This window comes from Lepisosteus oculatus, chromosome 9 (genome assembly GCF_040954835.1).
Source record: "Lepisosteus oculatus isolate fLepOcu1 chromosome 9, fLepOcu1.hap2, whole genome shotgun sequence".
Taxonomy (NCBI): Eukaryota; Metazoa; Chordata; class Actinopteri; order Semionotiformes; family Lepisosteidae; genus Lepisosteus; species Lepisosteus oculatus.
Genome location: NC_090704.1, coordinates 34,603,610 through 34,622,343, shown reverse-complemented (window position 1 = coordinate 34,622,343; position 18,734 = coordinate 34,603,610). Strand labels below are relative to the sequence as shown.

Below are 18,734 nucleotides of genomic sequence, written 5' to 3'. Positions count from 1 at the left end.
TATTTTGTGAAAAAAAAAACATTCATGCAATCAATAACGCTGTAATAGCACTTTCCTTTTGCGTTTTCATGCAACCTCTGGGATGTCTGAAAAACGAAACCGTCAGTGCTAATAGATCTGCAAATAAAGGTTAATGCATCTTTAATGTTTCCTCTAATGTCTTGTAATGTATCACTCCCACTCCATATCAAGTAGCTTACCTCCCCAGAGAAAGCCTGTCCATTGAGTAGATGTTCTGAGCCTTGACCGTCTTCACTGCCAAAGTGTAACCGGATCTCTTCCAACCGGTGGCTGTACGTCATGGGTCCTCCTGAGATGTTTACCAAATGCTCTTTATCCAGACGAAGGGAGACATGCCGGCCTGTGTTGTACATAGTTCCGCCAAACTGGAAGGCAAAGTAAACAAGCCATCAGCACAACTTTCAAACTCTTGCTGTAACAGTAACTTACGGATGTTGGCCATGGTCAGGATGGAACTCCAAAACACCATTCAATTAAAAATGATTGCACATTATTATTCCACATTATTGGTTTATTTCTGAGATACACACAAAGCCATGGAGAAAACAGCATTTTCAATAACATTTCAGAATAGAAGACACCTGTTCGGCATGTATTACTGACGCATTTTGTTGAGTGAAAGTAAATACAATATTCATGCCTTATTAATGGTACCTGAAAGATACGTATTAGTATATATGTTAATATGTAGTTGGCCAACCTTTATATGCAGGAGCTGTCTATCATATGTCAAGTCATACTATATCATTCATACATTACACATGTTCTGTACTTGTCCCCTATTCTAAAGTGCTGTCATGATTTAGAAAATACAATCAATTTATTTTCTTCAAAGTAATTTATTCATGATTTGTTTGGTTCTCAAAACTGGCAGATTAACCTAATATGGTGGATGCCCATAACTAAATTCATGCAGGCAGCAACAGGAAGTACATTTTTTCAGGCTCACCTTCCAAATTCAATTTTTGGCTGATAATTGAATAAAAAGGAAAAGAAAATGAGAACTATTTTACTGGAATGATTTTATAGTTCAGTAATCCTTTTTCTTCAGACATGAAGACATTACTATGTCAGTGTGGAGTTGGAATATAGCCAAATGAAGATGAGGTGTTTCACTGCTATAAGTGAAAGTGTCTTATCTTGTCAATATCCTTTTCAGTTCAGCTATTAAGCAATTCACCGAGTGAAATGAAACTTAATAATTAAATAAAATACACTTTCACAGACAAAACATTTCTAAATTGTCATTACCGACTATGAGATAATGGAACAGATCAGGTAAGCATAACTTTGGAACACAGCTTTAAAGTTGCAGACTCAGGGAAATTGGCACAAAATTGATTGAAACATAAGCAATGAAGGTAAGCGCAATGATAAAAGTACGCTTCATCAAATTTTCTTTTTTACTGGGTTAGTTTCAAAGTAAACTATTGCTATTCAGTACATACTTCTAAGAAGGAAGCAACATCTCTCATCTTTTTTTTGCCTCACTGCTCATGCTTTTAAAATCATATTCCCCCTCCCTCTCTTCCAAATTTCCCTGGAAATAACATTGCCCACACATCGTAAATATTTCATACAGCCTCTGACTCAATGATCTGAAAGAAAAGAGATCTAGAACTAAAAGCGAACAATGTAAGGCCTGGGAAAGAATACACAGCACTAATAAGATGATCAGTGAATGAAGTCACAGAAATGTTCTTAAAGAATCTTAAAACTACCCTGACACAGAAGCAGTAATTTGACTTGGACATTACTAATGTCATTTTGTTATTATTTACTTTAAGTCATCTATGCTCCAATTTTAATCTATAAATCGAATGGTTACCTGTGTATCTTTTGTGTCTAGATATTAAAATGCAATTTGTAAGTAATTCCTAACACATTAATTTATACTATTCTGTGTATTTATGGTGATACTATTTATTTTTCTAGTACTGTTTTATTGTAACATAACAGAATATTACTGATTCATCAATGGTTGTATGTGGGTTTGCTTTTTCCAGAACCCAACGTTCGATAATTAAACATTAATATAGACATAATTCTCTGTTTTGTATTCTATTTTTAAAAGTACTATGTAAATTTTACAGAGCAATAAAGAAATAAAGTATTGATGTTTAACATAAACAAGCCTTAGAAACCAACCAATTTTACATCACATCTTAATATAAGCGAGTAGTGTCTCTTTTTATTTAAGTGCTTAATTTATATTAATGCATGCCAACTCACAGGGATGATTTTCTTTTGAGTGACTTGTTGATTTTATGATTGTATTTTTATAGAAAATGCACAGAAATATAATGAAAGCATGCTATATTCTGACTTCTATCTATTGTGTAGTATACAGTACCTATAGGTTGTTTGTCACGCTCATTACACCTAGAGGGCACTCTACGTTCCTTCTGTTCCTAGTTCCCTCTGATCATTCATGTCTTTCTGGTGTGTCTTATTGTGTAGCCTATTTAATTCCTGCTTCTGCTCTGCTACTCGGTCAGTCAGCATTGTTGTTCAGTTGACCTGAGACCCGCCTAGCACTCCTTTCCTTGGCCTGAGGGCCTAGGTTTCTATACGGCTTCTCCTGGACAGCTGAGCCCGGGCTAACCCCTGTCTCGCCGCTACGCATAGGGTCTTTATCGCTTTCCTGCCATTCCACGGTTCGTCCTGTCGGACTTACGTGACATTGTTCAAATAATAATAATACCATTTTAAAAAAATGTTAAGAGATCTTTCATGACAAAGTTGCCAGCAGCTACATCACCCTGCAACTCACAAGTGGCAACCCACTGAAGCTAAGGTGGTCAGTGCCTGGATGGGAAAGCCCCTGGGAAAAGCTAAAGCTGCTGCTGTAAGAGGTTTTAGTAAGGATCAGTAGGGAGTCATCCTGGGGTCTATGTGGGTCCTAATGCCTAAGTGATGGGTACACTATACTGCAAAAAAGGATGCTGTCCTTTGGATGAGACATAAAACTGAGGTCCTAACACTCCAAGGTCATTAAAAGTCTCAGGGCATTTCTCTAAAAGAGTAGGGGTGTACACCAGTGTCCTGGTCTAATTTTCCCCTGGCTTTTACCACTACTGGCCTCCTAATCATCCCCATTTATTGTATGGCTTCATTACTCTGTTTTCTTCCATACTGATAGCTTTTGTGTGGTGAGCATACTGGTGAACTTTGGTTGCTGTAGCATCATCCAGGTGAGGCTACACATTGGTGGTGGTGGAGGGGAGTCCCCATTACCTGTAAAGTGCTTTGAGAGGTGGAGTCTCCAGAAAAGAGCTATTTAAGTGTAAGGATTGTTATTATTATTACTAGTAGACAGGACATTGGTTAAATGTCTCTTCCAAAGCACATAATCTCATAAAGCACAGTTTCCAGTCACCAAAATAGGCCATTGGCTTAGGCTACCAAAATCTGAGTAGGAAAAGCATTCTGGCATTGCAGAGAGGCATCATACCATGTGTGAGAGTGTAATGGAGAGGCCCTATTCATTCTGTACAGCACAGACACTCTTGCTTCCACACACTGCACCAGACAAAAGTTTCCTAGTAGAGCCAGAAAATTCTGTAATGCAGCACATGCTGTCAGAACACTGGCATGCCTGCAAGTACCTGAGCTGCATAGCAAACACACTTGTTATAGATGTCGAGCCTTGTCACAAACAGGTAATTAAAACAGCAGCAAACGTTTTACTGTACAAGGAAGAAAACAAATAGGAAATGAAATGCTATGGAAAGATGAAGAAAAAAACATTATTCCCAACATACAATATTCAAACCATTACACACCAGAGTGAAATTCGCTACATGCTTCCTGAACATAATAGAGGAAAGTAAGAATGAAAGCATTAAGCCTCAAAAGAAAATGAATAAGTAAAAAGGGGGAATTCATTTTTTATTCTAAAAATGCTTTGAAAATAGACTAAGAAGCATCATTTGTAATATGTTTTGAAAGCTACTTGGTAATCAAAGCATAGTGCAAGGCCCCTGTGAATAAAACAGGGACGTTTTATGCTGTCGGCATAAGATGAGGATATTTCATACATCTCCGTTCCATGTTTAGTGGTTAGAGCACTCCATTTCTAAAATGCACCGTAATCCAAGATTACATCCCATTCCAATAGCAAACTCTATCTTCAAAACAACACAAGCTCTAAATAAATCCTGAAGTCTATAAACAGCTGGTGAATGCTGTGTCAGAGACTGACATGCAAAAAAAGGGCTGTACGATAGATAAATTGAAGCTGCCTTCTGGGAAAATGAGGCAAGTGAAGAGAAACTACTGACACTTCAAGACTGCCATGGTACAATAAACATACATATGTTCATTGAAATCAAAGACGTACAGTATAATTCTGTGACATGGATGTAATTTTGTCATGTAAAACGTGGACAGAGAAAATACACCCTTGAAAAAAAGACAGATGGCAATCGTGACATTTGAATTCTTATCACTGCAACTGCAGTGACTAGAGTTTTGAGCTCTGGACCCATAACCAGATAGTGGGGGGTTCAAATCTGAGGTGGGACGTTGCTGTTTAGCAAGGTACATTACTTAAGATTGTTCTGCTATATAAATGGGTATACCTGTAAGTTTCTTTAATCAAATAAATAATTAATAATAATAATTATAAGACAGATTCTGAAACTCTATGGGGATATACTAGAAAGAAAGGTAATTAGTAGTGCTGTAGTGATATTACAACAAACCAAGGGGAATCGCAATGCAATTACAAGCTGCTAAGGCAGAATCAACACAGGAAAGGCACAAAGTGAACCCAGCTACTGAATTCCCAATGGCTGTCTGAGGTGTATCAGAGCTTAAAATAAGAACACACATTAGTCATACTATAATCTTATTCAGCAATGCTAATTCTCACACAGGCTATAGCTTTGGAAAAACAAATTGCAAGGGCATGAATGTTTGAAAACCTTTCTGTTTTACTTACTGTATTGATAAACTGTTCCCCGATTACTGGCAACTGTAAAAATAACCTGTAAAAAGCCGTAAAAATGTTTATCTTAAAGAATTCTGTGTTTAACTTAAAATCCTTATTAATGAAACCATCACTTATAATAATTCATCCAAATATATACACTCATGCCAGAGCCAATTTTGCCAGAAACAACTTTCCAGAGTAAGTCTTCGGACTGTACTGTACAGTACAATATACGGTTTAAAGTTTTAAATTTAAATTGTTGGCTGATTACTGGCTGCTGAAATTTGGATTAAGGCAAAATATAGATTCTCCCAATTTGGGTATAAACCTGAAAGAGACACATCGTGTTCACAATAAGCTATAATAGTGAACTATTTTTTTAAATAAATTCGGCCATGTAAGAAACAAACCGAAAGTAATTCTCAGATGGGGCTTTTAACCGCCTGGGTGCAGTGCACTACATTACAGTCCATTGCCCTATACCACTATAAGGACACTTATGGTTCATTTGTGATATTTTAGCTGCTTAGCTACAGGATTCCATATTACTATTATCAAGTGGTATTAAATCAGTACAAATTATATTTTTTTACAATAACAAGTGGTGTTCTTACTGTGTATTCTTATAAAATTATAAAATTGTATCACCTTTCATGAAGTACAGTACATAAGCTCTATAATGACAGAACAAGCTCATTAAAATCACAACTCACTGTAAGTTAAAGTAAAAATGTATGCAGTAAAAGTATTTATGCATAATTAAAATATTTATGAAGAAAGTGGAAGGTTGCATACTTTTGTCCAACTGAGCAAAATTGCTTTTATACCTACTTTTTAATCAGTTTCATGTTTAACACGATGTAATACACTTAAAATTATTACAAGTCTAAACAGTATACACGGTAAATTCTGTAATTGGAAAAATGATTATCCCTCAGCATTGACCGGAATTTGAAATCGGGTGTTTTCTGGCGACAGCCCAGATGCTGCACATGAGACATTAAGTTTCCCATCTCCACCTGGCTGTCTTGTAATGTATTTCACCATATTTAAAAAAAAGCGGTATCATGCAGTACGTGTAACGCAGTTTACCGCAGCATCCCTCACACATTTTGAATGGCTGGATCTGTATATTTCTCAACTAGTACAGTCAGGGTGGGTCTGGTAAGGGTCAAAACACTGTTAAACAAAATACATCTTCCAGGAAACCGTTCCCAAAAATGTAGTCTTAAAAATCCCCAAATATCATCCGGCAAGAAAAACTTGATTTGAATCACATCTGATGTATGCAGGCTCAGATGAAGACTAAAGATGATGGGAAAGAAAAAATATTAGTTTAGACGCAATATATTTAAAATGCTTTGCTATTTTTAAGGTAAGCATTTATTCAAGGTTATAGTAACATCTTTTAATGACGGCATTGTGACTATAACTTCAAATGCTTTCGGGATACTTTTTACAGGTTAAACAGGTTGAAATCAATGGTCTTCTTTTTGGTTTGTGATAATAAACCAATCCTACAATACATGCCACACTGAAAATCACAGCAATGTTCCATGCTTTACATTATTCTTCTTTAATTTATTTTCTGAAAGTTGTTCTGAAGGAAATAACAACAAGGAATAAGAAAACAAAATATTTATTCTAGTGTGACTCTGTATGCAGTAACAGTGTCAAAGGCTTACACAGCAAAAGGTGCTGCAATTATTAGTCAAAAAGCATTGCAATTAATTTAATCAGAGTCATGTGTGTATGTAATTTACTAAAACTCCAGATTGTTGAAGAAGTATTCAATCAGTGTGTGACCAACAGAGAGCTTCTGAAAAGGCTCTTCAATCACATAGTATGAGAGATTGAATTTGCACACCACAGAAAGGTTTAAATAATTTTGAGCTTTGGAAAATAATGTTTTATTGATTATAGAATTATTTTGGTGTCTTACACGCATATTTTAAACATTACTGTTTTTTTCCTTTTTACCTCCTTGATATCCAGGTGTAGCTCTAATAACATGCAATATGCAATCCTGTGAGCATATTACAGTTGTAAGAAAGTGGTTATAATTCCAATATAGGCTTAACAACAGTATTGGATGATTTAGCTAATCTGAATGGTTTTAATTCTACTGTTGACTCCCTGCTGTTATAATCCAATAAAAGTAAACTAGCATTTGAGTGAATGACATAATTTGTGTTTTTCCATTAGGAAAAGGCACAACAATATCAGTAATAAATATATTTGACAAAGTCAACAAATTTATTCAGACACTGCTTAACAATTAGCATTAAAAAAACTTTGACGTTACAGGATATTAATCAATATCTCCTGATTGACATCCCTGTTATCACCCATGGAAATGCAGCATCTGCTGGTGTTACTACTGTATGTGGATGAGCAGCCCAGTCAAGAAGGAAGGCACTGTGAGCTACGTCATTAACAATCTGCTCTTCAGTCTGGAAGAAAATGAGTTCCATTGTATGTCAATGGCAATGAGCCCCATGTCAGAATTGCCTGAAAACCCATGTTCAGTCCCTCACAGCCTTGAAAGTATGTAGGCAGAACTACCTGTAGTATTAAAGAAGACGCCAAGACCTAGGTTTTACCTCTTAGCAAAGCAATACAACATCTTACAGTATGCAAAAAGAGAAACATCCTGACACTCAAATTTTGTGAACTTCTTCTCCTGAAAACTATAGATTTTTAAACACTTTTGTGCTGCGTAAATTGGCAAGAATTAAGGATGAGCAAGAATGAACTGAAATTACAGATTTGGAACACAACTCTTTCCTTCTCTCATTTCTACAAGGCAGTCCTCACAATTTAAAGTGCTACATCCATCCTCAACTCTTCCCATTCTGAACAAATCAGAAATCATTTCCTTGTTTTCCAGCCCTCAATGATATACAGTATAATCTCAGCTATACCCTTTCAGAAAATGGATCATCATACATTGCTAAACTTTTTTATAATTCTTCACTGCTAAAAAACATGCATGATCAGCAGTAGTACTGTGTAGAAAAGCTTAATTCTATGTTAAATGTTAAATAAATCCCATAGTTTAAGAAGAGAGGCTCTTACCATTAGGCAATGGACAGCAAAGTCATACATCTTAAAATAAACAGGAATAATGCATTTTGAAAACTACCTACAATTAAATGGATTAAGAAACAGAATTACTCACAAACCAAAGTATGAATATCCTGTTTTTTTAGTCATTTGTTAAATTGCGTGCCCTTGCAAAAGGCTTTGGATCCCTGTTTAAAAACAGCTTAATCTGTGACCTTCACTAAACATGTCTGTTAGGGAACATCCAACAAGGTTTCATTTGTTTAAAAATAAATCTGCTCAACAACTGGATCATCGTTGTACTTTGGTGAACCAGGGGCTTTATTTCCTAAATTGATGTTTCTAGAATTTATCATCTTAGTAAAATACTAAATAATGCCATAGACTAACATTTCAACAGTGTTTTTTCTTTTAGATTTAGACTGCAAAAATTATTTCCTTTATATTTCTACAGTATGTTCCATCATTGTGAATATCCTAAATAACTAATTCCCCAAAAAGTGGGTGTCTATGGAAAGCCGTGAAAGTAATGTTGTCTTCCCACATACTAATTAGCAATGGGACACATTTATATGTGTTGACATTCTGATAAATTTTAATAATCCAGAGCTAAATGAAATTACATTTCAGGACATTAATTCAGAGCTCGACACTCTTAAAGTCAGAAGTCAGCATTTTCTGTATGTGTAATGGCTGCAGAATACATGATAGCATAAAGTGAAATATAAATATAATTAAAAAACAACACAAATGCACAGATACTGCATCTTTTAACAAGTCTTAAGACTGCAAATAAGATAAGACATCCTCCCATTTCACGGACAGACAAAATGTTTATTTAAACTTTTTCGATGTGACTCCCCTACTATCACAACAAAATGGCAGTGGATTCTGATAGTTACACTTTAAAAGACATTAAAATCCACTGTTCCTAACTCCACAGTCACGACACTGGCTGATTGTAACTAAGGTCCCCCTGCCACCCCCTTTATGGTAGGGCTAGGATTCAACAGACAGTCATCAAGGGTCTTGATGCATGAGGGATTCTCGAGACTCACCTGAAAGCTGCAGACTTGCAGCAGTGTCAGTAAGAAATGTGTCAATTGTCAGCATCTGTGGAGTTTGCAATGTGTCAGAGACTGAAGAGCTGGTGGCATGATTGCTGGTGGGCATGACCAAGGAGCTTGTCTATGCATCTCATTCTCTCTCAGTACAGGAGTTATTGCCAGATGCAAGTATTTAACCAATGGGCAATTCCAAATTGGTAAGAATATATGTTTTTAAAACAAATTCTAATTTCAAAATTTTAAAGAAGAATAGTCGAAAACCAGCTAGTCAGAATCCGGAAAACGGAGGAGTTCACTCTCTAATGAGTCATGAGTTTAACTACAAACCATATAAAATAAATGTGAGTACCTTATGTCAACAGGACTAAGAAACTAAATAAGCAAAATAAAGTATTCAATGAATTAATTAAGTACGTTCTCCCCTTGTCTGCATGGGCTTTCTCTGGGTGCTCCAGTTTCCGTCCACAGTCCAAAGACATACTGATACTATAGGTTAATTGGATTCTGGGAAAACTGGCCCTGGTATGAGTGTACATGTCTGTGTTTGTGTATGTCCTGTGATGGACCGGTGTCCCATTGTCCCGTCTTGGGTGTATTCTGCCTTCTTCCCATTGCTGGCTTGGATGACCTTGGGCTACTGTGCAACTGAATTGAATAAAGTGGCTGGAAGATGGATGGATAAACTATATGAAGTAAACCCTCCCTAGAAAAAAGTTCCAGCATGGTGAAGAAGAAAAAGATTTTTTGACTCGAGCTGAATGAGCAAAAAGTTTTCTATGACTTCTTTAGGAGAGCTAGGTTGCCTTCTGATTCGTTTTCTCACTCTCTTTAAGATGATAAACAAACTAATGGGACACGGTTGATAATATGCGTTTAAAGGAAAACAACTGACCTTTAAAATGTGATTCTTTCATCAGCATTAATTGAAAACACTTTTAAACATCATTAAAATAATTATGCATTGCTGTATCTTTTTTTCATCAGTTGATTCAAATAAATTTTACATTTATAGAACACACTTCTGACAGTATCAGATACAGTGTACAGTCCTAACTGTACCCTATTTTAAAATATAGATGATTATACTGAGGAGGAGGTTGCGAGTGTGATAACACAGAGCAAAAAATCCTTCTTTTATAATGGTACAAACACTTAACATCTGGAAATGTTGTTTGTTATCTGACAAACCTCGGAATACTTTCATCACAAGGAGGAAAAACAACAAGCCCAGCCTCCCCTTTTAAAACCTATTTTTTTACTCCGCCTTACAAAAACTCGTGGTGAAATTCTGGTGTCTGAATGACAAAGAGAAAGAACTAGAAATGTAGTTTTACAAGATTGGCATGGAGGTCCACTGAAGACTTTTGAAATCTGCAGTGTCTACCATTCTGTGCTGCTGCCTATGCTTTTCTGGGTACCTTAGAATCATGGACTGAAATACGTCCAGTTCTCTGCTTATTATACTCAGATCCTGGTCAACCTCCAGATATTGGCAGATGTGTCAACATGTAAATTAACTTTGCTCTCTAATTCCAGTTGTTCTTGGCCCAATGCTGTCTTGATAAATTTAGATTGGAGACAACATCTACAGCAAGGTCAAAGGCAATGATCCACCTGTGTGAATTGAATTATTTTAACACTATTGTATCTTACTGTATGTTATCCAAAGGCACTACAGCAATAAGAAATTAAGTACAAGGCATAAATCCTGGCATAAAGTCATTGAATTTAGATGTTTATTCAACATACTATTTCACAGCGGACCCATCAGTCTAAAGGAAACGGCATTCTAAGGTTTAATATCTAGCAAACATCCAATTCTGTATCTCATACCTACTAAACAATCATTACAGAATTCTTTAAGTTTTTGACAAAGATTTGCTTATGTTGGGGCGAGAGCAAGCAAACAGAGAGAACAAATGCAACCATTGAGTTTAAGAACTGACAGGTAATGCTATAAATATTTTAAAATAACAGCTGTATGACAGGATAAAAAGGTATGACAGGGTATACACTCCGCTACAGATTCACATTTTCAATTAGATGCAGAAAGACAGCTGCTATCTGCAGCTTTGACGTTTCAAAAGGATTTGCACTTGATATGATGTTAGACCTTTCAACCTTTGCTCCAATTTGCCGTGACGTATTAACAGGGTGTGTCAACATGAAAAAGCTCAGTATTATTTGTATTTTACAGTTTTTCTACCTGCATGTAACACTCTGTACTTGTCTACATTAAGTATAATCTGCCAAGTGACTGCCTTATCTGAAATTTTGTCTATATTTCTGTGTGTTTTTTGTGGCTTCTACAATGCTTCCTTTCCTATGGTTTTGTTCTCATCTGCAAACCTAAGTTAAACCTAAGTTTTTCAGAGCAGCGATCATTGATGTAGATCAAAAAGAACAGTGGTCCCAATACAGATCCTTGTGGTACTCGGGTTCCACTACATTAGCAATTTCCAGTCAATGAGTACTGTCCAATGCGTATTGTTACATTCCAAACATACTGAAGATAACTATACATGTCTTCTTTACAGTCTCTTCACTCTTCTTAGTAAAACACCCCAGCATGTTTCCCAGATTTAAAAAATATATAATTTGGAAATTGATTTCTGATGTACTAACATAAGATATCTAAATCTGTTCATAAAACAAGTATTAAACCAAAGAGTGATAACACAAAAAAGAACACAATTAAATTTTAAGAGAAAAAAAAAACAAAACAAAATAAACTTTCATACTTTGTGTTTAAATTAATCTTACATCTTACTTGTCTCGGGTTTATGTTACCAGGGAAAGTCCAAAGACTCTCTCACATATTAAGGAATTCTGCACATATTAAGCACATCTGTGTGCACAAGATCTAGAATTAAAACCTTTGTAGACATTCTGAACTGGGTAATGTTTAGATTTACGAAGTTCAGGCTTTACCCTGTAGCCTATGATTGTAATCTTTAAGAGTTAAAAACAGTGGCTCCCCCACTCCCTGAAAACTACTGAAAATGATTCCTCCCTAATTATAATTGAGCAGATCTGTGAGATCTCATTAACCTGTCCGACTGGACTCTTAAGGGCTTCATGAATAAACAAGGAGACCATAACCGATAAGAGAAAACTGTAAAGCATTCATCAAAAAATGGTGTCTGAGTCACCAAACCCAAAGCATAGTGTAACTGCAGGATGTTAAATGAGAGAGGGCAGAGATTTAAAAAAATGTACTGTAGCATACACTGGCAATCCAAGAAATGTTAACCTTGTCAAGACTGCAGTGTTTTAGCATGCATCCCAATGTGCCGAATGTTGGCACTTCTCAGAAGCTCATGAAATGTCTCAGAAACGCCATCTGTTCACGCTATGTTATCTGAAGGCACTGAGAGTTACAATAATTGGAACAGGGGTCTTGAGAAAATCTGGATGACAAATATATGCATAAGAAAACACATGCAACCTGCTGGAAAAGCCATAAAAACACACCCTACTAGTTCAATTGTATTGCTATACAATATTTTAAATTATTGTGTCATGTGGTCCAATAATTAACATTCAAAAATGCAGATGAGCTATAAACTATTCTTTTACACTATATCCAACATTTAAAAGCCCCACCAATTTTATAAAAATGTCCTTCTTATTGTACTGCAATAAATTGCATATTAAGAGAAAGTTAGAGGAAGAGGCAAAAGACTTATCTGCCCACTAAATTAGAAAGCTGCCTGAGCAATTATCTCATCTCAAGTTCAGTCATATCAAGGACCCACAGATGAAGACACGGTTATTTATACATTAAAAGTAGCCTGAAGAAATAACAAATAAGCTATATGTTCATCTACTGACAAGCTAATTAATTGCAAACATTAGTAGCTAATTTTGAATCAATGGGTTCTGAACAGGAATGGATTATTCATGTTAATGACTTGAACGCTTATGAATAAAAACACATCACATTTTTGTGCCTGCAGTTAATTTGTCTTACGTGGGGTAACTGTCTCCTATATATAGCAGAACAATTAAGCATTGCTAAAGACTTGCAGAATCTTTTATGTCAGTCTGCTCTGGAACAGGGAAATTTCTTTTACATTTTTATGACAATTAGAAGATTGAATTAGAAGCAGAGGAAAAAATGTAAAGCAATGCACTGTGTTTATCTCCAAACTGGGTTGCAACTAGAACTCTTGTTGTTCAGGTTACGGAACACTTATCTTAAAGGTCACATGCAAAATACACCTGAAACCCTGAAACTCATCTGTAAAACTTGGTCTAGTCCCCTTCATACAGGGAGTCATATGTTAAATATAGTTTATCCAATGATTCTTCAAGATGCCACATGTGAGCCTTTCAGTGGTAACACCTCCCAGATGTCCAATCACTACTGTTTTCAGCTTGCTGAGTGGAGTGAGGAATGGCAGGAGAAGAAGATGCATGAAAGATTAATTAAAGAATTTGATCTAGTGGGAATCTAATATAAAATATTAATAAGGGTAACTGTTTGAGGCGCATTTTCAAAAAGCATGTAGTTCATGACAGATGAAAAGTCTAGTTGGCTAGACAGATGATGTACCAGCTCCATTTAAGACTACACAAAACTTACAAATAATTAAATTTAACAAGGTACTTAGTCATTACGGTCAATATCAGTGCGTACCAATAGATAATCTAAGGCTAGGTTCATAATGGTGATTGTATTATACTGTTTATTACATTTTTCGGCAAACCTTCAATGGTGTTTAGCTCTGATTTTAGTAATTCATGGCTACATTACTATAACTCTGAGCTCAATACTAAGCTCAGTATTTTGTTTAAGAGTATGGATCAGTATTAGTTGATAGTTATTGCTGGAGAAAAAAATGGATTTAAAACATAAAAAAATAGGTACAGTAGATCTAGACTGGAACTTTAAAATAAAAGTAAAATACATACTAAAAGACAAGAGGCCTTGCTTTCAAGGTTCTATAAAAGTAAACTGTGAACAGAGAAAAAAAGCAAAAATACAAAAAAGCTAAGCATATCACAAGACAGAGAAAACTATAGTGGATGAATAAAAGCAAAGGTAGTGTTTTCAGAGCCCCTTCAATAACATCTGAGGAGCAGATTGTACTGTATGTAATAACCAAAGATTTACTTTCCCTTAGGGGATTCTGTTAAGCAGAAGCTCTAATGAGGCCACAAGCTGAAAGAGTGAGGAAGTGTGACAGAGGCAGAAAGTTTGACTCGGTGCTTCACAGCAATCACACATTCACTCTGCTGAGTAAAACAACTTGATAGGAGTGCACGACACACTCACTCATGTTGCACAATAATTAATGTGCAATCAGCCCATTGTCCTGATGATCAGCTAATACCTCGGGTGGTCGATTCCGCTTGTAATCTTGAACCTGTGGTTTTACAATCACTGCCACAGGTTGCAAATGATTAAACTGTCTAGCACAGAGAACAAAATTTCTGTCATTTACTGTACTTGCTGATAAGCAACTATCAGTGCAGAAGAGCTATCCCTCTTGCTCTCTTCACTTAATGCTCCATCTCAACTTGTCCTTAAATCCAGGTCTGAGCTTAATTTTGTGCAGTATGGGAAACTATTTTGTGACTGTAGGGTGGTGCATTTGAAAGTCTTTCAGGAGCCACTCATTTCTTGGCCTGAGGCCCTTTCTGTTTCAAAAGCCTGCATTTGTTCTTGTGTGCTGTAGCACCATACCCTTCTGGGAGAGCAAGACAAGGGAGCTGTGACTCTCAGGTGGTGAACAATTTGAAACTCATTTAGTTTTGTCTGGCTTTTGACTTGTGATTAGAAAGCCAAAGGTAGAAAGAGAGAGGGAGAAAACAGAGCGTGACTGGATCAACATTTAGTGCCTCTTGGAAATGGAAAGCAGCACCAAAAATTCTGTTCTCTGTGACTAAATTACTTTCTTCTACTGCTGCTGTTTAGCCTGTAGGTGATAACATACAATACCACAGCTTGCATCTATGTGATTATTTAGTGCAACCAAAATAAGAAGTGCATTATAATAATCGGAAGATTTTCTTGGTTAAGACGTTTATAATACAGAGAAAGAAAAAATATAAACACTTGTTTAATAATCCGTAACAAAGATCACTGCCTTTGATCCTTATTTTTTTGTTGCAGTAGGCAAAGTTGTAAACATCAACATTTATAATCCTTAATTTGAACAAGCAGCTAATACACAAGATAATTAATTTATGCTCGATAAAACTTGTTGTATTCCATTAATATTATTGTTCTTGTTACTACTAGGCTATCTCTTTAACTTACTGTAGTTTTTCAATGTCTTGAAGAGTTTCTAAAGGAAGCACATCAGTCTAAACTTTGTGCCATCATTCTAATTTCAGCTTTCAACAGGACAGACCACAGCCATCATATAATTCAGTGTGTATACTGTAAATGTAAACATCAAACAATGGCCTAACATGGGTGAAGTACATGAACATGAAGGAAAAAAGGTTGAAAAATACCTTTTAACTTTGCTGGTCACAATTACATGAAAAACCAACTAACATGACATTTCCTTTTTCCTGTACTTCTAAGTAAAACACTAAATAGTTACAAGACATATTTTTATTGTCATTCCTTCAAGTTTTTTAAAGACATAGCTTGGATACCAGAACATCCCTTTCCAACTTCATTCTCAGGCTGTGATACTGTATGTCACCAGTGACACAATAATAACATTGACTAAACTGAGGCCTCGTTGCGATTCCTTTTTTCAATTTTAGCAAATAAAGGATTTTTCTAGATGTCAATCTGTCCTTAAGTCCCTCTAGTTCCATTCTTTCAGATGGGGATACAAAACTCTTGCTGAGTTAACAATACATAGTTAAACAGAGCTCAAATCAATTAACATTTTTTGTTAGATCAGGGTATTATCCTGGATGCCTGTGGAGAATCTCACCTCCTATTGTTAATGAGCTGGGCAGCACTTGTCACCTAGATCCAGATGCAATGGTAACAATGTTACCTGCCAGGGGTAACAATGCAGCTTCCACTTTGCAGCTCTACAAACAGAGCTAAACACACACCAATGATGACCTTCCTGCAAACATGCTTCTTATTGACAGCAGGTCATCAGAAGTTGACTGTACATTCTACCGCATACTTAGGCCTGGTGAATTTTCATTCTCACCTTGAGACTACAAAGTGAAAACTATGTGGAATTTCATTTAAAACCCAGAACAGGAGGTACTTCTTTTTGTAAAGGGCTCTGGGAATATGGGACAAGCTACCTACTATAGTGTTGAAGCTGATACCCTGGCTGTTTTGAAGAAATGGTCAGATGTGTTCCTGTGATCAATTAACTACTAATAACCAAAAGGGCCAGATGGGTTGAATGGCTTTTTCTCTTTTGTAACCTTTCATCTGTTTCTGTGCTGGTTGTACTTTGCTAGATATGTTTTGAGAATCATTAAGAGGGGAACATTTGTGTAATTGTAAACCCTTCACAATTCCACAAAGATAGGATATACTGTATGCACCAAAAATTTGGTGGTGATTTGAGAGAAGGTGTATGTGTATGATTATTTATAAGGAACATGAGAAATGTGCTTATGAAGTGAATGCAAGGATGTTCAGCTTATCTGATAAAGCTTCACCATAGCACATGCCCCTGGAGCAATTATAGAAAAGCATTACAAAGCATTTCAACAGGGTATACTGTAGGGTATGTCACAAGAAGACATTTGTGAACTCATCAAGAGATAAAGAAAGATTTTGTTTAGTTTGTTTTCCTTATGATACCAAAGTATCAGAAGTATGTAGAAGTTTATTTTTTTACCCTAACAATTCCAAAAGTTACCCAGAAATTTATTCTCTTGTTTAATACTATAAAAAGTGTCTAAAATGAAATAAGCCACATTAGTATTACCAGAAAATTAGGGTTCATGCAGTGATCCCTCTGCCATTTTAAATGAGTGCTGTCACAGGAGCTGTTAATTTTGTTTTTGAATGCCATGCCATTTTCCTGTGAAAGTGAAGAAAAAGAATAAGATTTATGAAAACCTCTGTTCCAGTGACTTCTTCACAATAACCTCTAAGTACACGCTATAATTATTTTTGTCTGCCTGTATGTCTTACAAATTTGAGTTGTGCTAAAATCATATCCCTTTTAATGCAATCGCACCACCTGCTTTAACAGCAGGATTCAATACTTCTTCCCAACCAAGTTTAAGTTGTTTAACAGAAGCTGTGATCAGTGCTCAACACTTCTGACAATAGCCAGAGCGTGTTTTTAATAACACATATTTTAAGTGCAGTTCAGAACTCTTAAACCCTAGTTGCAAGGACATAGGAGCAGCAGCTTGTAGTCTTGGATGCAGTTTCCTTCTTAATGTAAAGACTGTTTTGGCAGGAGCTAAATCGATCTCCATAGAGTATTTCAAGTTTACTGATAATGGCATGCCACATGCCTACAGTATGTCCTATACCTCTACTATTCTGCTGGATTCTTACATTCATAGATAAGTCAAAAGGGATGAGCACCTGCAGATTACTTTGTGATCCCTTACTTTATAGTGGAATTCATCTTTCATAACCTAGAAGAAAGCATCCCTTCAGAAAAACGTTAATTGCCCTGTGTTCTTAATAAGCACACGGTTTAAAATTTTCAATTACAATTTTGTTTAGTGGTTTGCAGTTGAAAGATTATCTTCAGGATCTATGGATTCATTCTTTCCAACCCAGCGAATCTTGATCAGACCTTGAACGGTTAGATTTAAATGAGGATAATTAGAAGAACAACATTGCTGCAGGCCTTAGTACATTTTTAACTCCAATTTACCACTTTTTCATGATAAAAGAAAATTCATGATTCTTGTTATAAGGACACATATTGTGCCTCTCTTGTGTGTATATGCACATATAAACACATACTGCTTTCCATATACTGTACATCAGGCAGAAGCTGGCTCAGTAGAATTAAGGTATTAATATTTAATCTGGTGAAATACACTCAAGTGAAGCATAAAATATAATGAATGTAATTCTTGACTGTCAAGACAAACATTCTGCAAACTAAGTAGGTTTATATGGCCTGTCTTACTGTTTTTACCAAAATTTTCTTGACTGGGAAACAATTAATAATAAGAAAGGGAAAAAAACATGTATACAACCAACAATATAACAGCAAAATTCTGTAGAATCATTCTAATAATGGATTACAAACATAAGAAAGAATAAAAATAATGCTTGTTTAGCAAATTGTGCAGGATTAGGGATTTAGTTCTCAAAAAAGGGTGAACAGATAAGTAGAAGAATATGATTCTGGTGCAATGACACAGGTTAAACTAAAAGTACTGAATGCAGAAACAAAGAAGCCATGGACAGTCTTTAAGAGAATGAGATATTTTTCTTCAATTCTTATTAATCTTGTGAAGAAAAAAAAACAATTCAAGCAATAATCCAAATGCCTGAGGGGAAACAATTAATGCTGTTGCTCAGAAAAGGAATTTTAGACATCTAATAATCAAACACCGCAGGCTTCATACTGCTGTAATAGGTAATAGTGCTAATACAGCATGCCTCAGTGTATTGACCCTTAGTTTGCTGTGCCAAACAGACACAGCCTGCAGTGACTAAAGCTGGACCTGTTCAGTTTTTAAGCTTCTTAATTGGCCACTTGAGAAGAGACTGAGTCAGA

At 35.9% G+C, this 18,734-nt stretch overlaps 1 protein-coding gene across 2 annotated transcripts in view; it reads right to left on the bottom strand.

The window, feature by feature from the left end:
* Positions 1-18,734, bottom strand: part of ca10a (carbonic anhydrase Xa) — a 234,415-nt gene that overhangs the window by 43,316 nt on the left and 172,365 nt on the right. For both annotated transcript variants that reach the window (XM_015355921.2, XM_015355922.1), the window contains exon 5: positions 201-386. In XM_015355921.2, coding sequence (XP_015211407.1) covers positions 201-386 — 186 coding nt within the window. The remainder of the gene's footprint in view (positions 1-200; positions 387-18,734) is intronic.